This window comes from Leptopilina boulardi, unplaced genomic scaffold (genome assembly GCF_019393585.1).
Source record: "Leptopilina boulardi isolate dan_hultmark-lab unplaced genomic scaffold, ZJU_Lbou_2.1 LbouV2_223, whole genome shotgun sequence".
In the NCBI taxonomy this organism is placed as follows: Eukaryota; Metazoa; Arthropoda; class Insecta; order Hymenoptera; family Figitidae; genus Leptopilina; species Leptopilina boulardi.
Genome location: NW_026137778.1, coordinates 1,802,112 through 1,824,193, shown reverse-complemented (window position 1 = coordinate 1,824,193; position 22,082 = coordinate 1,802,112). Strand labels below are relative to the sequence as shown.

General features: G+C 23.7%; 3 protein-coding genes across 4 annotated transcripts; 2 read left to right on the top strand and 1 right to left on the bottom strand.

The window, feature by feature from the left end:
* Window positions 1-4,928: 4,928 nt before the first annotated feature.
* Window positions 4,929-9,405, top strand: LOC127279724 (uncharacterized). 2 transcript variants are annotated; one of them, XM_051302250.1, is made up of 2 exons: window positions 4,929-5,092; window positions 7,859-9,405. In XM_051302250.1, the coding sequence occupies exon 2, from the start codon at window positions 7,864-7,866 to the stop codon at window positions 9,394-9,396; it is 1,533 nt and encodes a 510-aa protein (XP_051158207.1). In that variant the 5' UTR covers window positions 4,929-5,092; window positions 7,859-7,863; the 3' UTR covers window positions 9,397-9,405. The 2 variants fall into 2 exon arrangements, with proteins under 2 accessions (XP_051158207.1, XP_051158206.1); XM_051302249.1 differs by lacking the exon at window positions 4,929-5,092 and adding an exon at window positions 7,565-7,795.
* Window positions 9,406-9,440: 35 nt separating this feature from the next.
* Window positions 9,441-15,940, bottom strand: LOC127279723 (EGF domain-specific O-linked N-acetylglucosamine transferase). Its single transcript, XM_051302248.1, has 11 exons — window positions 15,669-15,940; window positions 14,751-14,968; window positions 14,414-14,620; window positions 14,184-14,332; window positions 12,760-12,923; window positions 12,562-12,682; window positions 12,297-12,450; window positions 11,331-11,531; window positions 11,107-11,240; window positions 10,905-11,007; window positions 9,441-9,937 (listed from the first exon to the last, which is right to left on the bottom strand). The coding sequence occupies exons 1-11, from the start codon at window positions 15,670-15,672 to the stop codon at window positions 9,755-9,757; spliced, it is 1,638 nt and encodes a 545-aa protein (XP_051158205.1). The 5' UTR covers window positions 15,673-15,940; the 3' UTR covers window positions 9,441-9,754.
* Window positions 15,941-16,474: 534 nt separating this feature from the next.
* LOC127279722 (protein slowmo) lies at window positions 16,475-20,738 on the top strand. The gene is made up of 5 exons (XM_051302247.1): window positions 16,475-16,676; window positions 16,961-17,126; window positions 18,379-18,465; window positions 19,214-19,387; window positions 19,518-20,738. Exons 1-5 carry the CDS (start codon window positions 16,645-16,647, stop codon window positions 19,752-19,754), a joined length of 696 nt encoding a protein of 231 aa, XP_051158204.1. The 5' UTR covers window positions 16,475-16,644; the 3' UTR covers window positions 19,755-20,738.
* The last annotated feature ends 1,344 nt before the right edge of the window (window positions 20,739-22,082 follow it).

The window sequence follows — 22,082 nt, the reverse complement described above, 5'->3', positions numbered from 1 at the left end:
TTCTAGAAATAAATTGAGTGACTCCTCTAGGAGGACCACATGGTGTAATTAAAAAAAAAAAAAGAAAAAAAAGCCGATCGCTATGCTAGTGCCACACGCCTGCCGACACACCATATGGCACAGAAAACTTCATTTTCATCATTTTAATCTCTACTCCGTGAACTAATAAATTTCAGTAGAATACCATCGCGTCACTTTTAACTGAAATGCATTATATGAAAACAATATGTCGTTTTCATAAAAATTTAATTTCTATAATAAAAATTAAATAAATTCAAATAATACAAAAGCGTTAAGTACTAAAAATTAATTTTTGGTGCGTAAACTTTTTAAAGGTAATAATTAATTGTCAAAAGCATATTATATAGTTTGAGGTTTGGAAGTAAAGGCCGCCACCGCAATATATGACAACATAACCTAAAATTTTTTGATCCGATTCAAAATTCATTAAATTTTTCCTTAATATTATAGGGAATTACTCATTGAAACGAACTCCTATTCAAAATGTTACGATTAAAAACGTTAATAATGAATCCGTTCTTAAAATGTCTGATTCACTATATATGGACGGTGCATTTAATAAACTTTTTTTCCTGGGAAGATTTTAAACAAAAAAAAATTTCAAAACACTCATTTTTTTTGCCAAAATCTTTAAAAAATTAAAAAAAAACAAAAATGTTATGCTAATTTTAAGAAAATACGTCTTTATATTTCAAGCAACGAATTATATGTTATATGTTTTACAGAGTTTCTAAAAATCATGGAAATTCATTTTGTATCATGGAACCACGGAAATCTCATGAAATTTCTGATCATATCATGGAACTTTTTCAATTTTCATATCTAAGATTCAAATTTACACGTTCGTTAAAAATTACCCATATTTTCAGTATTTTAATTCATCATAATATTTATGTTTATAGTGAGTTTTTAATTATATTATCATGGAAATTTTATCATTTTTCCTTTCTTTAAGTCTTTAATTGTGCTTGAAATCAAAATTATTCAACACGAAAATTATTTTTAAAATAACCAAAATTTTAATTAAATTAACAAAAAATTAATGCTTAATATTAATCTAAAATTTTAGTTATACTCTAACCATATTACTTTTTTTTCAATGAATGAAGATGAATGAAATGTAGTTTCTTGTATATATATATATATATATATATTACTAAAAATTCAATCAAATTCTCAAATCTCCAGCCTCTTGAAAAAAGGTCCTAACAATCCAATATATTATATACATATATCGAAGATATGTTGAACTCGTGTGAAAGGAACTTTTAAAAGGATTGCGAAAGCTTGCGGCTTCAGATCATCTCAGGTTTTAAAGGATAAAAGGAGCTGTGAAAAACGTAAAACGGAGGAGGTCCACTAAAATGTTCCCATGCAAAAGAGAAACAGCGTAGAAAAGATTTTCGGATTTTTCGGGAAATTCTGTGGGAAAAAACTCAATGTCCTGCGGTGCTCTACTATTCTATTATATTTGATGCGACAAAAGAACCAAAAGATACGTTGGTAACAGAAAAAGAGACGACCTGCAGCCAAAATGTTGAATCGAATTAAGGACAAGTGTTTCTGTCATTGATTTTTCACTATATATATATATATATATGAAACCAACGTTGGAAACTGAAAGTACGTATATGAACACAAAATGAAAAAAAAAATTTCAAACCTGGGGATGTCTTCTGACACAAAAGACGATTCACTTGAATAAACTGCGTCAATATTAAAAACGATATACAAAAAAAACTTGTTTTAAAAAGAAAAGAGTAAGTGAATTAAAAAAAAATATATAAAGAATTTTTAAGTAAATATAATTTTTTTATACAGTTTTTTCTAAAGACAAATCATAAAATAAGATTAGATCAACGTTTCTTTTAAAATTAAATGAAACTTGCTTTATTTTTTTATATCGAAAAAAGGATAAAGTCCCATTTCTATAGATATACATATATATATATATGTTTTCTAGCCTAAAGGAAAAAAAAGAAGCAAAAGATGAAATGAGAAGAAAAATCTTTCTCGAATAAACACGATAAAATCAACAAGAAAGACTTTTTAAAAAATGTCAGATACGACAACGAAACCTTAGGATTTTCTTTTCATAAAAGCTGAATACAACATCGTAAGGTGTAAGTATTGTTGGTGATGAATGAAAGAAAGAATAATACACGAAACAAGTGTACAATGTATACTTGGAATTTTCGACAAGAATTTCCAAAAAAAAATTTTATGTATTTTTTAACGATTTTTTAAATTTACTTTTTTATTATTAAAGAAATTAAATCTTTTTTCTTTCTGTGGGATAAATTTTTTTTTTAAATATTCGTAATAAATTTTATTTATGAATTGATTTGTTCTACCCTAATATTGAGAATGATCTTTAAACTAGTTTAAACGGGACTTAATTTATAACAAGAAAACTTCAACTTGTCACATTTGTTGATTATTCCGTGACAATATAAAAAAAAAATTTTCATTGTAAAGGGCTACTCAAGTGTGAATTAAGTCATTCATAATGATGCATGCGGGTTTTTTTTTTTTTTTTTTTTTTATATATAGAAAAATACTATAAAATGTAGCAGTGAAGAAAAAGAAGATATCCATTTGCCCACAGTAAATCTCTATCTCGTACTAATCACAAAGAATTTTATAAAATAGCTAGAACTTGTGTATAAAAGAGATGAATAGTTGTCACGCGAACAAGTCCTATATACCTGTACTTGCTTCGTTGAGATCGTTCGCGTGTGAACTTTTGAGGACCTGTGACAAGATGCCGTAAAAACAGAAAATAAGCTGTATATGTGGGATCTTTTTAACTATTTTTTTTTATTTCTTTTTTAAATCTCAAAAAGTTTTCTCATAGCTCGTGTATGTTTATATAACCTACGGCCATTTTTAGTAACTGTTCGGGAATGGATCTAAATGTCCGTTTTAAACAAGAGAATATAAAAGAGAGAGAAAGATGGCGAGACCTGGGTCAAATCCTTTAGGGCATCATACCCGGAAATCATTTTTCCTGCTTCTATCTCTTTCTCAGTCCCTTTCTCTGCGCTCTACACGTATAGCATTCGCAAACTGAATCCTTCGTCATCGAATTATTTTTCTTGATTCCACAAAATGAAAGTGTGAATAAAATATTTTAAAAAATGAAAATTGAATCAATGAAAAAAGTCAATAAATCTAAATTAAAAATCTCACAATCAAATTTATAAAATAGTTATCATAAATTATATTTTGAAATTGAAACATGTTACTGAAAAGTAATATCTGTCCAAGAGGAATCTTGAAGAAAGAATTATAGTTATTGAAACAGCAGCCAGCAGGACATAAACTTACTTATATACCGAACATGTATTCGAGTGCTCACGAATTTGCGTCATTTTTGAAAGTGTAAATCTTATAATTGTTTGTCGTATTTTACTTTTTTTTTATATACAATAATAAATTTTAGCTCCTTTTTTTTAAATAGAATATTCATATATAACACTTTCTTTAACTATATACATATATATATATACCTATATATATACAACTATACCCATATATGTAGAAACAAGAGAATTCTGATATAGTCGATTTCTGCGCACCTGCAATTGCAATGCACCTGTGCATCTGTTGCAAATAATGCAGAGATTATTTATACACCTGACTCGGCGAAGAATTTGGTTCCGATGAAACCGATAACGGTTGAACCATATTTACAGTACAATAAATTCAAAACTGTAAATATATAATATTTAATGAATATGTTAACTTTTAAATATTTATAAGCAAAAAACAAAATTACTGAATTTTTTATAATATTTCAATGAAAAAACTCACTATCCGTCAAGAAGCCTATATTAAAATTATCTCATATTTGTATACGAAATTGAAAAATTTTAATTCCATTTAATACCTGATTTTTCCACTTTTTCGAAGTCATCGAAATAATAGAGATGGCCAACGAAATGAATTCCACTTAATTCTAAAATTCGTTTAGCATTATGGTAAGTCCATATCAGAAATATCAGGATCTGCAATTGGTTTTTCGAATTTAATTATACTTGGTAAAATTAAATATAATAATAAATATCATCTTCAGGAGAATTAAAATCCAGATTTTTCTTTATATATTCGATCTAATTGACTCAATTATATTTAATTACATTTTTTAAATGGATTGAATTAGTTTTTTTTAGCAGCTCACAGTTTTCTTTTGTGTATCAAATTGATACAAGAATTAAGATCAACTCATGCAACGTTTTGATTCGATATAAGGTATCAAATTGATCCAAATATTTGGATCATTTTCAAGAAATGAACCAGAATATAGGATCATTTTTTGATAACTGAAATATGGTATCAAAGTATAACTGTCATGGCTGGCATGCTCTTATTGACGAGTTTATTAATTAATTTATTCACTACACTGAATATTCAGATATTAAAAATATTTTTATTATGAATTTTAAGAAAGAAAGAAGCGAAAACTTATAAATTGCGAGCAATTAAATAAGAAAAAATTTATTTCGAAATAAAATGAAATACACTAACCTTTATTTATGTTTATCACATAAGATTTAAGTTAAGTTCACAATCACAACACTTGAAAATTTTTAATTATTTTTGTGGTTCAAATAATTATCAATAATTTATATATTATAAATGAACAAAATTTAAGCAATGCACGCTTGATAAATATTTCTAATGCGTTGTCAATTAATGCAATTAATAATTTTCTATTACACAATATCATAATCGACATATATGACATTTGTAAACAAACAGGGTTGGGAAACAAGAGCCCAAAATATATTCGTCCAATGCGAATTTCAATCCTATCCAACTCTGCTTTGGACGAACATATTTTGGGCTCTTGTTTCCCAACCTTGTTTGTTTACAAATGTCATATATGTCGATTATGATATTGTGTAATAGGAAATTATTAATTGCATTAACATTAATTGATTTAAATTTTGTTTATTTATAATAAATAAATTATTGATAATTATTTGAACCACAAAAATAATTAAAAATTTTCAAGTGTTGTGATTGTGAAATTAACTTAAATCTTATGTGATAAACATAAATAAAGGTTAGTGTATTTCATTTTATTTCGAAATAAATTTTTTCTTATTTAATTGCTCGCAATTTATAAGTTTTCGCTTCTCTCTTTCTTAAAATTCATAATAAAAGTATTTTTAATATCTGAATATTCATCAGTGTAGTGAATAAATTAATTAATAAACTTGTCAATAAGAGCATGTCAGCCATGACAGTTATACTTTGATACCAATTCAGGTATCAAAAAATGATCCCATATTCTGGATCATTTCTTGAAAATGATTCAAATATTTGGATCAATTTGATACCTTATATCGAATCAAAACGTTGCATTTCCAAGTTTACAGTGAGATTCTACACTGAGAAAAATATACTATTGAATCAATAGCATTTCTGCCAAAGGTATATAAAAATTATTGATTCAAAAGCATATGCTATATAGAATCTCTAAAATCTTATACACTGAGAAAAATATGCTTTCGAATCAATAATTTTTATACCTTTGTCAAAAATGCTCTTGATTTAATAGCATATTTTTCTCAGTCTATAAGATTTTATCGGATTCTATCGATATTATTTCTAAATAATTGATATTTTAATATGATTACATTATTTGTTTTCTAAATTCTTGATAAAATTTTGCTATTCTGTTATACCCCAACTGGCTTCTTTTGTTATAGCATTTAAGTATTACATATTTATGTTCTAATATCAACAAAGATATTCCGCGTTGGCGCAAGGCGCCACAGCGTCGGGCGATTCCGGTGACAATACTGACAATGTAGGTTTAGAAATCATTTTGATCTCTTGATTTTCCGCAGACGCCTACATATAGATAGATAATTTCCTTAGTAAAAAAGAAAACATTGTAAGCCTAAGTTGCTGACTTAAAGCAAATAAGACGTATTTGTTTTTTGTAAAAAAAAAGAAATATGAAGAAAACCTGCACTATTGAGAAAAAACAGGGTATACCAACTTGATATAAAGCTTATAGAATTTTTATAAGTTTTCAACGTAATAAAAAAATTATATATCATTGGCATATTATACTGGTCGACAAAATTTAATTTTTTTTTTCTTTGCTACAAGAGTAAACGTTGTAGAAATACAATTTTTTAGCGGTTTTATTCAATTTTTTTTTAAAAAAAATGTTTAATCGCAGAAAAATTTAATTTAAACGATTAAAAATATATAAATAATATATTATAATAAATAAATTAGAACATTTTTCATTTATTCATATTATGGTTTTTAAATGTTCAGTAATTAAGAAGTTTTAAAAATTAGTCAGCTATCTTAATAAAAATAATTCGTAAAAAGAAAATTTTTTCGAAGAAAAAATAATTAAACTATTTAAGAAGGTTTAAGTTCAACCCATTAACATAACCTCAAACAAAAAGTAGTTTTTAACAGAACTAAAAATATATTTAAAATTTATTACACCCAAATCCGACAGATCCAAAATTGTACAATTTTGGCAAAAAATTATTTTGAGTTAAAATTTGTTGTTAAATAATAATTAATAAACATTTTTTTTTATTTTTTCTTAAAAGTTATTGAACAATTCTAATTTTTATCCAATTTTTATAAACAATGGCTCATTTTTGCACCGTTTTCGGTATTCGCGGTTCTCAAGTTTTCATCAATCTATAATTACACTTGCGCCAATCGCGGGAAATTGTGGTATTAAACTCTGTAAATTTTAATATGTAATTGTAAGAATTTTTTTCAAGGAGAAATAAAATTATTCGGTTAACTAACCTTTAAAAATTCAACAAATTTAAAAATAAAAAAAAATTATTTTAATTCAATGGAATTTGTTTGAACTTATCAAAAAGATAAAAATAATTGATTTTAATAATTTTTTATAAATCACTGTAATACTTTTAAATTCTGTAAATTTTGTATCTCTCTAGAAGAAATTGAAAATAATAAAAAAGTAAACAATGATTTTTATAAATTTAAAATTTTTATAAGTAAGAAAACCTATAATTTTTGAATATCAAGTTTATTTATCGATATTAATTTTTTTGTTGTTCTTGATCGTATTACTAACAATAATTATTTTAAATTTCCCGGAGTGTAAAACAAATAATGAAAATAGTGTGTATTTCATTCACAAAGAAAAAAAATATAGTATAGGGTGTAACTATTATTATTAAAAAGATTAGTTTGATTAAATAAATTTTTAATATTATAATTTTAACACCAGTTTTCTCCGTATTGAAATGAATAAAATAGAAAAAAAAAATTTCATTAATTATTTTACCTTTTTTACAAAAATGTAACGACTGATGTGTAGACTTTATAGGAATAGGTACACAGCGCATGGTATTAAATATTTCAAAGTTTCTTGTCGGTACAACTAATCAATGATCGATAATGTAGAAATCTAATGCATCTTTAGAAGAAAAACGAAATTATCATACAAAACAGACTGCTACGTAATCAATTGTCGGTAAAATAGTATCCTTCTTTTCCAGCTAAAAACATATGTTTACAATCATATATATACAAAAATAATGTTATGACAGAATGCACGTGTCGTGCACATAATTTTGTATTAAAAAAATTTATGGAATTAAAAAAAAGTTACTATATAAATATGTAAAGAATAAAAAGTTAAAAAGAATTAAAAAATAGAAATAAAATAGAATTTTAATTAAATATAAAATACTTCCTCTAGAAGCAGATATTAACAAATTTATCGAAATTAAAATATTTTATTAAACAGGTAATGAAGAAATATTTTATAATTATTTAAATCAGTATTAATATATTTTTAAATATTTTATAGGAAATATGACTTCATCGGACTATGAACACTATCGACAACAGCAGGAAAAATTTGTTTCCAATCATATGGGAACAACGCCTAGAGAAGTTATTTTCGTATTATTACCAAATATTTGTAGCATTCTACTTACTACATCGATTTTGGCTTTATTTAAACAAAAATTAAGTTCAAATATTCGAATAATTATTGAATTTTCATTGACGATAGTTCCATGTATTTTGTGCTGTACTGTATTATCTGAATATTTAATTCATGTTTGTGCTTCTATGCTTATATTTTCATTAATATTTATTTTTATAATTGTAAAAAAATCAACGCCATTAATGGGCAATTTTGTAGTTTCTCAATCTAAAAGACTGACTTTTGTAACAAATTTTAGAGCATTGGTTAATATTGTAACAGTTGTATGCATTCTTGCAGTAGATTTTAAAGTGTTTCCACGTAAATTTGCGAAAACTGAAATTTATGGATATAGTTTAATGGACACTGGTGTAGGACTTTTTATCATAGCCAATGCTCTAGTTGCACCTGAGGCAAGAAACAAAATAATAGATAAAAAATTGATATTGCCTGAAATGCTAAAGTCCATTAAAAGCTGCATTCCTCTGTTAGTACTAGGATTTGCGCGCTTTATTTCTATTGAATATTTAGGATATCAAAAACACATTACCGAGTATGGAGTGCATTGGAACTTTTTTATAACATTGGCATTTGTCAAATTGTTCATAAGTATAATTCCCAAAACTATAACTCGTAAATATTCACTTTCATCTGGAATTTGGTTACTAATAATGTATGAATATGGTTTAAGTGGAAAAAATTTAAAGAAATGGATTTTAAGTGAAGGCTCTAGAATTGATTTTATATCGGCAAATCGTGAAGGTCTTGTTTCACTTCCTGGTTACATTGGACTTTATTTGATTGCTGTGTCAATTGGATCGGTTATTCATTCATCTTATCAAAATTTGAGAACTAATTCCAAAAAATCCCAAGAGCAATCTGTTTTAGAAATAAAACTTTTAAGACATAACATTACAGTGGCTTATAATCAATCAATGATACTATGTATAAAACTATGTTTAATAGCTTCTCATGCTTTTGGCGTTACTCTAATTTGTGATAAATATTTCTCAGTTTCAAGACGACTTACCAATAGTGGCTATTGTGCTTGGATTCTTACTCTCAGCACAACATTATTAACATTACTTTTATTAGTTGACATTGTTATTGATATATTTATTCGACATGAAACAAATCAAACGTCCTCCGATATAAAAATCAAAACAAAAGCACAAAAACTAAAAGAACAAATTTCTACACAATCTGTTAGTGAAACTTTCGAAATTTTCGAAGCCGTTAATTATAATGGTTTAGCATTCTTTCTGGTTGCTAATCTTTTAACAGGAACTATAAATATGTCTATTAAAACACTGAATACTAATAACACCTCAGCTCTAAATATTCTTATAGTTTATATGGCAATTAGTATATCATTTGCTGTGGTTTGTTACAGATTAAAATTTCAAATAAAATTATAATTGTAAAAACCATCGAATTTTTTTTTATAAATAATTTTGAAATATTTTTAAAAATAAATATTATAAATTTATTTAAAAATGACAATACTGTTAAAAATTATACAATTACAATAGTCCTGAAGAACGGTAACATGTTTTGTTGAGGGAATCATGTCAATTTTTTATATGAGAGAATAAATTTTCGACACATTATATTAAATAATTTACATATTATAATGTTTAAAAAAAAAATCTTAATTTGATTAAATTTGATATCACAAAATTTAAGATCAGAGTTTGTAAACACTTTTATCAAAATAATGAAAAAGTGAATTTAAAATAAATGCATTTTCTCTTCAACTTATATTATAAAATAAAATTAAAGTTCATCTTTGGATAATGTTTCTTCCTCACCTTTATTATGTCGATTCTTAATATATTCTTGGAAACTTTTTTGATTTTTTACATGTTTCTCAGCAAGAGAAACTATTCGTAAAAATTCTTTCACATCAAAACTGTAGTTGGTAAATTTTGCATGTGCCCCACCATTTGGATGAGTACCCTGTAAAAAGTACAAGGAAATTATTATTATCATTATTATTAAATAATATTTTTTTATAATTGGGACATTTTTTTAATACAACTTTTTTCAAATTCTATAAGAAAATACGGGGCGCATGATTATCCCATAAAAATCAATAATTAGAATTTTTATTTTAGTCATTTAATTTTCATTACTTTTTTTTATTAAAAAGAATTTTAATTTATGCAAATTTTAATTTAACAGAATTCACATTCAATTGAATTTTATGTGATTCGAATTTTTAATTGATAGATATTCCAATTTACCGAATATTATAATTTGTTCGAATTTTTATTTGTACGAATTTGTAGTATATATAAAATTTTTAAGAAGCCGAATTTTTATTTTTCCGAAATTACAAATGGCCGAACAAACAATCGACAGAAAGATTTTGGCGCAATTTTTGTAAATTAACCAATCATGATTCTTTTTATACAAAAAATTTTTTTTCTTGATAATTTCAAATTGGTCAATTTTAAAAATTGTGCCGAAATCTTTCTATTAATTGTTTGTTTGGCGAATTGTTATTTCGGAAAAATGAAAATTCGGCATATTAAAAATTCTATCAATTAAAAGTTCGTACAATTCAAAATTCGGACAAATTAAAATTCGGTGAATTGGAAATAATTCGGCAGCTAAAAATTTTGTTACGTAAAAATTTGTATAAAAAGAAAATCTGTGATATTTTAATTAAAAAATTGAAAATTTGTCTAAAAAAATAATTATTTCCAATAAAATTTTTTAAAATAAAAATTCAAAAATAAAAATCCAAATTCTTTGCCTTTGAAGACGTTGAATTAAAATAAATCGAAACTTCTATAAATTTTACCAAATAATAAAACAAAAAATACATATTTTTTTTTACTTTTCATGTAGAAATCGAAAAAAAAATTTTTTGAATAAAACTTTCATGCAGACTGTAAAATATATTTATTTAATAACATACCGGATCTTCTTGAATTAATTTTTCTGGATCTGTCCACGTAAAATATTTTACACCACGTAAGCGCGCTAAATCTTTATAACAACTGGAGTCTTCACAGTTATATCTAAAACAACAAAATTTCATGAACCATAACAATTTAAAAAATTTATACCAAAAAATGATAAAAAATAATTTTTTTACCATTTTCATTGTAATAACTTACAATTCAAAAACAGATGCCCAGTCTGGCAAAAATAAAAGATGCGTCAAACCAGCACCATGAATACCAATAAAAATATCAGAATTTCTTGAAATTTCCAATTGTGTTTGAAATGGTAAATTTTTGTTGTAAACAACCTAAAATGAGATATAAAGTATTCTAATACACAAAAATTATACTAAATAGAAACATAAGAATTAGAATTTATTTCTGAAAAGTTCTCTTACCTTTTTTACATCATAATTTGGATTTTTTATTAAAGCTTTTATTAAATCATCTTCATTTAAAATTCTTCTATATTGAGTATCTCTAGAAAGTAAAGTGACACGTATTTTTGCATTTTTTCTTTCATGCAAATCAATATTCAAATGATGCATTACGTGATCAGCAAATGCTTTAAAAAGACCACTATTTTCACAGCCATAGATCTAAACACAAATACAACAAATTATTGTAACTTACTCACCTGTGAAAAGCGAGCAACGCCATTAAAAAAAACTGATTATTTTTCCAATTTATATTAAGTGTTGCTTTCTTTTGAAAAAATAATAATTAGGACTTAAATTTAAAAGAAAATCCTTTTTAAACTCAAAAATGCCAAAAATACCAATTTTCAAAATCATTTAAAATAAATTATTCAAAATAATTCAAAAATTTTGTTCAACTTTTTCATCTAATTATTTTTCAAAAACAAATTTTGTGCTAAATTGTGATAGTCTAGCACAAAAAGAAACAATTAAATTTTTTTAAATAATTCAATTTTAAAATTAAAAAAAAAAATTATCCAAATATTTTCAAAAATTATTATTTTTCAATCATTCTTTTAAAAATTTTTATTTTTTCTTAAATGTTACAATGGTTTTCTTTTTGTTCAACTGGCACAATGTAGCACAAAATTTGGTTTTGAAAAATAATAATTTTTGAATATTTCTGTGTTAATAAAGTTGGAAAAAATCTAAATTATTTTGAATAATTTTTTTTTAAGATTTTGAAAATCTTTTTGTTCGTTTTCTGAACAATTGTGTTTTTTAAATTACATATAAGTGGTATTTTTGAGCTTAGAAATGTTTTTTTTTTAAATTCGAGTCTTATTTATTTTTTTTTCAGTATTTTGCAGCACAAATGGTCACAGAAATTATTTTTTTGAAAATACAAAATAGCAAAAAACAAAAAAAGAAAATTTAATTACTTACAAGAGGAGTGTTGTAATACAATCCAAAAATCATTCTAGGCAATAATGGAAAAACTACATTTTTAAAGCAAACAGTTTCTCCTTTAAATGTTTTTAAATCCCAAAGTGGATTTTTTGTGAATGCCTTAAATGTATCTTGAAATATTGAACGGTAACTGGAATAAACAAGATAATAAACGAAATTAACAGGTGAAAGTTGATTAGTTTACATTTGTATATAATCTTGTTATGAATAGTAATAAGAATAAATAATTACAAACTTATACCTATAACTTTCCCAAATCAAAATATGATTATCTCGTGTAAATGCTGCTGGGTGGGTTTGATTTACATGTAGCGATACGTACAAATTAAAAAAATCGCAAAAATGATGATACATGTTTACCGCTGTAAGACAACATGGAAAATAATAATATTTAATGAAACAAATAATTAATAATAAATTTATAAAATTTACCACTCACTAGCATCAATTTTCATTATATAAGTAGGTTTCTCTACAACTACATCACAATCGCCTTCGTTAATTGGTCTATGAGGTAAACTTCGAAAATTTTGTATTTCAGGTCCCCAAGATTGTAAAGGACTAATGTGGTCTGCATTATCTTCCAATCTTTTTCGATTTAATCTACGAGCAAAATTTTACCATAAAAATCAGTTTTCCTATCACCAAGGGCAGTTTGATTTTTTTATTTAAAAAAAATAATAAAAAATCATAATCATTTTTTAACGTTTTGGAGTATAATCAAATCCTTTTTAAGAATTTATTATTTCTAGGATCGATTTTAAGGCGCAAAAAAGTCATGTTAGTCGATTTAAAGTCCAAAATAATTAATAATTAATGTTATTAGATTTTAAATCCATTTTATTAATTCCTTAATAATAATAATAATTCAATAGGAATACTATCAAGAAAATTTATTTCAAATATTTCAAAATCGAAGATGTAAATTTTAAAAATTTTAATTAAGTAGAACAAATTTCTAAACAAAAAAATTCTAACAACAATTCAATTTTAGAGTTTTTATTTAAAACTTTTTTAAATAATTGAATTTTTCATGAACTATTAAAATTATTAAAAATAATTCAACTTTGGAAGAGTTATAGTTGAAAATTTTTGGAAATAATTAAATTTCAAAAGATTTTGTTAAATTTAATACAATAATTAAATTTTATAGAATTAAAAATAATTTATCAATTAATTTTAGATAACATTTTTTAAAAGTTATTGAATTTTCAATGATTTATAATTCACATTTTTGAAATTAATGGAACTTCAAGTGATTTTTAATAGAAATTTTTGGTGATTTCTGTTGTTGAAAAATTTATTAAAAATTGAAGACAAAAATTGAAATTTATTTTTTTTATTTGAAAAATGCTTTTAGATAATTGAATTTTCGAAGAATATTACAAAAAATCATTAAAAATAATTGAATTTCGGAAGAATTATAATTCAAATTATTAAATTTCAAAAATTTTTATATGGAAAATTTTTGAAAATAATTAAATTTTTTAAATAAAATAAAATTTTTTGTCATTTTATTTGATTTTTTTTAAAAATTGTAAACAATTGTTGAATTTTATAAAATTTAAATTTTTTAAAGTAATTTAAGATAATTGAATTTGAGTAAAATTTCATTAAAAATAAATTAATTTAGAGAACAATTTTAATGAAAAATTTAACTCCGAAACGTTAAAAAATAATTGTTTTTTCTTATTTTTTTAATTACTCAATTAAAAAAATTAAATTACCAAAAAATGATTTTCATATCAAAATTGGAAGTACGTTAATAAAATTATAAATTGAGAATTTTATCAGTTATTAATTTATAAAGTGTTTTTATTTCCTACATTAAAAAAAAAAATGATATGTAAAACTTTTACTTACTTGCAATAACCACCAATTTGTCCTTCTTTTAAAACATCCATTTTATATCTAATAGGATCTGTTCTGTGTATCAAATCGGTAAAATTTATCATTATATTTCGACCTCTACAAAAACGCATATGTTCTGTACATTCTAGTGAAGAATCATCCTAAAAAAAATTTTTAATAATTTTTATATGAAATTTTGTTTATTTTGAAAAAAAAGATTTTATATTAAAAATTTTAATTACCACAAAAAGAGGTTCACAAAAAATCATCATTTCACGTCTCTGATCTCTCACATAGCCAAAATCACCTTGAGCATAAAATGTTTCTAATTGAGCATTTTTAGTGGCAACCCATCCATTATGTTCACCAGGACAATGCGGAATAGAAAAAGAATTCTCAGTTTCACAAGATGATTCATATCCCCAACAATCTTTGGTATTCAATTTATCCTATATTATCAAAAATAAAACGTATTTAACAAAAATTTCAAATATTTATTAATATTTTTAAGAATATTGCTAAATAAATTGGAATTCTATTTTTTTGTACTAATAATTTAATTAGAAAGAGTCTTCTTACCTTGTATGGACATGATGCATCATCAAGACATTTTTTCGCCTCCGCAGGAAAAAAATTGAAATAATACTGAAGATGGTTCGCGGGTAAATTAATATTTAAATAGTTTCCCTCAGTAAAAATGAGTATATGCATAAATGCTATTAAAAAATAAATAAAGTCTTTATTTCTCATCGCAAAAGTAGGAAATAAAATCGACAGGATGTGCACGTCGAATGTTCCTGCGTAAAATAAAACGATATGAATATAAAATTAACACTTTATACAATGTGTGGCCTCAATAAGCTTTAGAATAACCACCCACACTTTCTTGAATAGAAAATTAATTTCAAAATAGCACTGAAATTACATAGATAAATATTTTATGAAAAAAAAAATTTAATATTCTAAAATTTATTGAAAATAAAAAACATTTGAAAACAGAATTTCGAGACAAAATATTAATTTACCATCTGACAAGAATATTAGAAAAGTTATATAAAATTTGAATGCTTGACAATAAATGATTGCACAATCACCATGTGCTGAAAACAGGTGTTTGAAATCATACCTTAAAAATTCGGTATTTAAAAGTAAATTAACAAATTACACACTTTGCTGACAGAAGATATTATTTAAATAATTTAATTTACAAATACAAAAAATAATTGGTGATTAATCAACAAAAATCTATTTTCAATATAGTTTAAAATATATAAAACTGAACATGCAAACAAATCCCTTTCTCTTACTATGTAACCAGTTTAAAAAAAAAATTACTTTCATTATGAATAAATATGCAATTATCTCAAATTTATACTATTTAACAGTTATAAAATACAATTTTCACTTTAATTTTAATATGAAAAAAATAAACTTCGATTTATGTACTTTAAACAAAATTTTCCTACATTAGTATTTAAAAAAAAAAATAGTACTTACTCATTTTAATGTAAAATGATGATATTAGAACTTGTATTTATTTGCTTAATACATACATATAAAATACCTTTTGTTTTGATTTAATGTATTTTTTAATAATGTATTTGAAGAATATTGAAACATTTCACTAAAATTTATAAAAATATTTACTAGTTGTGAAATATTAATTTTTTTATTTATTAAGAATTTTAGCATGTCAAGAAAGGAGAATAATAAACTTTTTAATCTTTATTTTCCTTGCATTAAACTAAAACTGTCAAATGACAAAGAAAATTGTCTATGGTTGAAAGCATGGACTGAATACACAGGTTCAGAAACTTTTGTAGATTGGAGAACGAAAGATTGTGAGACATAAAGTTTTTACAAACCACAGACAAAGATGGCGCAGTCATCGAAATGATGTAGAATATCTATTTCAATTACTTTATTGGAGAATTGACAAATATTTCCTCCAAAAATGAGGTGAAATAAAATAATAATAATAAAAAATAAAATTTATTACACAACAAATATTTTTAGGAAAAAAATGACTTAAGTCTGTCTTACTTTACAATTTTCTTTGTAAATTTACCGAGGAAAATTGTAAAGTAACAGAAAAAGATCAGTTAATTATTAATAATTCATTTGTTGTTGAACTAAAGAAAGATAGACTTATGCCCTTTTTGTGTGACAAAGAAAGATAAGAATAGACTTTCAAAAAAAAGGTGTGATCGCACCCTTAGATTGAAAGTAGAAACAACAGGGGTTTCTGCTTTGCCAAAGTTACGTTACATTACGTTTAATACAATTACTGATTCATCCCTGGCAATTCAGAAAAATTTTCTCTTCTTACGTCAGGTTATTCACGAATTTAATCAGATTCTCTTTATCCGTTTAATGAATCTCAGTGCACTTAAAATCAGTGCACTTTTGTAACTTTTTCCCAACTTGTGTTTTATTTGATTGATTAGTGTAATTTTAACAAGTTTAATAAATTATGAAGATCTGGACATCAGAACACACATTTAAGTGAGTCTTGCAATGTGCATTAATTAATGGTTTATTATTTTCACCTTGGATTTTTTTTTAAATTTACATTTATTGTTAATTTTATTTTCAAGTATTGAGATAAATTTCCTATTTAACACATGTATTAATTGTATTAAATGTCATTGAGATTAATAAGTAAAAATTAAATTATAGCCATGCCTTCCCCTTTAACCTCAATAGTATTATGGTACTGACTCAAGGGCAATTTCATTAAGGGAATATATTGTCTTCTTTCTTTTACAATTTGTATTGTTACTTTCCAGTCATCCTTGGGAAACTGTTGCTCAAGCAGCATGGAGAAAATATCCAAATCCTATAAATCCTGCTGTAATTGGCACTGACGTTATTGATAGACAAGTTGTAAATGGTGTTTTACATACACATCGACTGGTTTCCAGTAAATGGGGATTTCCACGATGGGCACAAGCTGTAAGTATAACATACTCATTTTGTTGTTAATTATGAAAATTCATTTCAATTAATTAAAAGTTGAATTTTTTATTTTATTAAAACTTCTTGATTTTGGTTATGTTTAAAATTTTATATTCTATAATTTTCTATAATTAAGAAGTTAATAAATATGCAAAAAAAAGGTTAACCTAACTCTAATTTAATAATTGAAATTCACACTTGAAATTAAATTCCAATAAAGCATTGTTTATTTAAAAACAATTATATGTGTAAAAGACAGAAGAAACTATTTAGAACGGAAAATATTTTTATAAATTTAATTTTATAATTAAATATAATAATTACTTTTATATTCAAATTTTTTCTTATTAAATTTTTAATTTTTAGAAAAAAAATTTGTGATTTTTAATGAATACAAGAACAGAGTTATTAAAAATTTAAGTTGCTAAATATTACGTAATTCAGAACTACATATATAGATATATTAAATATGTATACACACTTTTGTTACATATTTCGTTTGCATATACATATAACATAAAAAAATGTCTGCACATGCTTTCCAAATAAAATTTCTCAATCAAATTACATAACTGAAGGACGTCATTCGTTTTTAAATTCTTAAATTAGAGTGATCGAGACATTTAAAAAAAAATAATTCGAATAAAGAGTAAAAAAAAAAATTCGTCAAAACGTAAATATAATTATGTTTAAATTATATGTATTATATATGGGGACTTTCACATGAAGTGATCAAGGTGAAAAAACGTTTTTTTTCATAATTTCTTCAATTAAATAATGTAACAAAAATATTTTTTCGTTATCACTTTCGATAGCTTTTTTTTATGCCTTTACGATTGTAAAATGTATTTTTGAAAAAAAAATTTTCTTTTTCAAAAATACGCTATACCAATCAAAAAGACTAATTGGAAAAATGAAAATTCGTCAAAAAAAAATTAATTATATGTAATAGAATTTATTAAAATGAAAATTGTAACTAATGATTTTTATGGGATAATCATACATCCCTCAAAATACCTCCCCCCCCCTCCTTCAAGGAATATATTTGTCCAAATGGAAAATTCTTTTTTACAAAAAATTGTTATTATACAATAAAACTACAAATTATCCAAATTTGACCACAATTGGAGAAAATATTTTTTCACCTAAAATCCCTCATAATTTATAATTAAATTTACTCGCTAAATGCTAATATTTAACTAAAATTTATTAAATACTTGTTATAAAGAAATTATAATTTCATTTTCAGTTAATTGGACATGCAAGTATATGTTATGCCAGCGAACGAAGTGAGGTTGATCCCAATAATCGAGAAATGGTTCTTAAAACAAGAAATGTAAGTATTAATTCAATTCACTTATTTTCTTTATACAGGATAATTTATTTTTAAATAATTAATGATCAAATTCGTGATTAAAATAAAAATTAAAAAAATCGTAACTAATTGCAATATTAGTTCGATATTGAAAATAATTTTCGTTTTACATAATTTTCCAAAAAAAAAAATGAAACGAAAAAAATTGTATTAACTGTTATAATACAAAGAAAAAAGGAAGTATTATGTAATTTTATTAATTTAATAAAATTCACAAAGCTAAGTAGAACGAAAGAGAAAAAAATATTACATATGTACTTTAGTTTGATAAGATATGATATCTATTTTTATTAATATCAACTAAATTTGCAATCATATATGCGAGTTGCATAAGGTAATATTGTCAGCTTTGCTTATTGATAGTATTTTTGTATGTAGTTCTTTTTTATGTAGACCACAAGTTTTAATGTTCACGAAAATTCTCTAATACCGCAAGCATTAATTTTAAAGCGGAAATGTTACACTTCATTGATGCAATCTATTAAAAGCGACGTAGGAAAAAAAGATTTTAATTGCAATATTGCAAAAGAGAAATGAAATTTCATTTCAAAAAATATAATGTACAATAGAATTTTAATATTTTCATTCATTGAAAATTCATAATACATTGTAAAAAATTTTAATAGATTTAAATTTAAATTAATTAAAAATTAAATTTAAATACAATTAAAATTTTTTGGAATTTTAATATTCAGTTTTTTTTTTGCAGTTAACATTTTGCAACTACATAGCAGTTGACGAAACCGTAAAATATTTACCTCATCCACACGACACAACCAAAACTCTACTTACTCAGGAAGCTGTAGTTACAGTTCAAGGTGTTCCTCTAACGCATTACATGGAGGATCTCTTGACTTCAAGAATCTCTTTCAATGCGGGAAAGGTAATTTTTCAAATCTAATTTTAAATAAATTTTTTAATAATAAATTACTCATTCTATTAATAATGCAAAAATCATCTGATTATTATTTTTTCCAATAGTTAATAGTATACTTTTTGTTATTATTCTTTAGGGAAGACAGGCTATGGAATGGGTGATAGACAAACTTGAGTCAGAAGTAAAAGATTTTGCGAGTAGTGCTGTAAAATCAACTGACGAACTTCTATGTCAAACACGACGTCAGATTGATGATCTTACATCAAAAACAATGCAAAGTATGGATGATTTACAAAGTGCTGCAAAAAAATCATTTGACGGTATTCACAATTTGACAACACCACCATCATCTCAATCAATGCCAAAATTATAGCGAATGTTGCGTACTAGTTTCAATCTTTTTAATTAATTTTGGCAGGCTTCCTATTATTTCTAAAATTAATTTCGAAACAAAGAAGTAAATTTTAATATGACTCTCCATATATGCAATAATCTTTTTTTAAAAAAAGAAAACTTTTGGCACACAATATTTTATAGAAATCTTATTTAAAACTTACTGCCAATTTGAATATTAAAGCTATAGAATAAGCCTGTAACAACACAACTTAGTTTAGCAAATTTATTATACAAAAAAAAAAAGAAAAATCAATATTGAAATAATTCCAAAAAAATACAAAAATTGTAAGACAAAATTTTTAACTAAAATTTCAAACATCAAAACTGAATTTTCGAAATAATTTGTGACAATGAATTAAAATGTACGTATTTAAAAATGTCTTAATGTGAAAATATGAAATATGTAAATATAATAAATATAGCCCTTTGAACGGTATTAACTTTACACCTAAATAGAGAAAAAAAAGAGATACACACAAAAAATTGGGCTGAGAAGATGCATGTTTCTTTTTTACAAAAAAAAAAAAAAACTTAGAAAAGACAATTGACTTTGAACAAGGTGCCTTGGCACAAAAGTATAAACTTTTTTGCATTATATTTGCGCAATTTCTGTGAAATTTTGCAAATATAAAACTATAGATGTTTATTAAATGAAAAACATCTGCTTTAGATGCTTTAATTTTTTGTAAATAATGTTCAACACCTATAAGAGAATGTTATGTTTGTAAGGCAAACAAAATTTTGTTTAATGTAAATGACTTTAATAATAAATTTAAAAACAAAATTTGAAAAACAAAAATTTCTTTATTTCAATTAGTTAATTATTTTTTTTTTTTTTAACTATTTCATAATACATAAAGAAAATCTAATTAAGTTATTGCAAAGAAATGAGAAAATACTGTAAATTGACTTCTGTAAACACACAAATTATATAATATTGAATATAAATGCTGACGACTTATTTATATTGTTAATTGTTAATTAATCATTACCAATTTAATTTTCTGTCAAATTAATATTTTTTTTAACGAAAAGATCAGTGAAATTTTAATTTATCCAAATTTTATGTTTATTTAGGAGTAAATTTTTGGATTTATTATTTTATTGTTTGGAATTTAATTATTTAAATTTATTGAAAAATTTATATTATTTTCAAACATTGGAAATTTATAATTATGAAATTTAGAACAAATTTTATATGAGTTATTAAATTTTTTAATAGAATTTAAAATTTGGGAAAAATTGAAATTATCTTTTATCGATAATTTTTTTTACACTTTTTCATGATTCTGAAAAATTAATAATTTCGTGTAAAAATATTTTTCCAACCGCGTTTAATAACACAAAATTCGTAAACTTGAATTACACTTTTTCGACTCTTTTCAATGTATGAATCTATTTTCAACTTAATTTAATAAAATGTGACTCTTTCGACTTTTTCTAAAACATTTTTTTAAAGAAAATACGACTTTTTTTAGAATAAAATTCATATCTTCAAAAATTGAATTATTCAAAAGAATATTAACTAGAATTCTTCGCAAAATTAATTATATTTAATAATTTTAATCAAATTCTTTTAAAAATTCCATTATTTAAAATATTTTTCAATTTAAAAGTCCTTTTAAATTCAATTACAAAAAAAAATTCATGAATTAAAATTTATGAGCTTTAATTTAAAATTTCCTGAAATTCAATTATTTCTAAAAATTTTTAAATTCATGAACTCTCTAAAAAATTTTAGCTGCAATTTTTATAAATTTTAATTATTTCTAAAAATTTTACTATAAATTCATTTTTTTTTTAATAATATTTTAATGAAGTTCTTCGAAAATTTAATTATTTGAAACATTTTCTAAACTTCTGAATTCGAACAATTTGTATAAATCATATTTCGAACATTTTTTTCTTTTTTAAATAATTTTAAATTATTTTTTAAAATTTGTCCTATACTGAATTGAATTCTTGAAAATTTGTTTAATTCTGAAATATTGTAAATAAAATTTCTTGAAAATATCCCTATGAAACATTTTTATTAAGAAATTAATGCAATTTATTTAATTTCTAAAATTGTTCAATAATAATAATAATTATAAAATATTTACTAACTAGTTGTATTTATTTAAAAATAAAAAAGCGACTTCTTTGGAGGTTTTCTTATAATATAAATCGACTAAAATGATCTTTTTCTTCCTTTAAATTCGATCCAAAGCCCTGCGAAAAAAATATTTAAATTTTATTTCTACATGAAGCGGACAATCTCGACATTAGTTTTTTTTTCAATATTACAATTTTATTAAAAATCCAT

Bases quoted from the DNA above. Each gene is read 5' to 3' on its own strand.
- LOC127279724 (XM_051302250.1), top strand. From the start codon at position 7,864: ATGACTTCATCGGACTATGAACACTATCGACAACAGCAGGAAAAATTT.
- LOC127279722 (XM_051302247.1), top strand. From the start codon at position 16,645: ATGAAGATCTGGACATCAGAACACACATTTAA. The intron at 16,677-16,960 runs GTGAGTCTTGCA...GTTACTTTCCAG, and splicing joins ACATCAGAACACACATTTAA to TCATCCTTGGGAAACTGTTG. The intron at 17,127-18,378 runs GTAAGTATAACA...TTTCATTTTCAG, and splicing joins TTCCACGATGGGCACAAGCT to TTAATTGGACATGCAAGTAT.
- LOC127279723 (XM_051302248.1), bottom strand. The intron at 12,924-14,183 runs GTAAGTAAAAGT...TTTTGCTCGTAG, and splicing joins CAAATTGGTGGTTATTGCAA to ATTAAATCGAAAAAGATTGG. The intron at 11,008-11,106 runs GTAAGTTATTAC...TTGTTGTTTTAG, and splicing joins TGGGCATCTGTTTTTGAATT to ATATAACTGTGAAGACTCCA.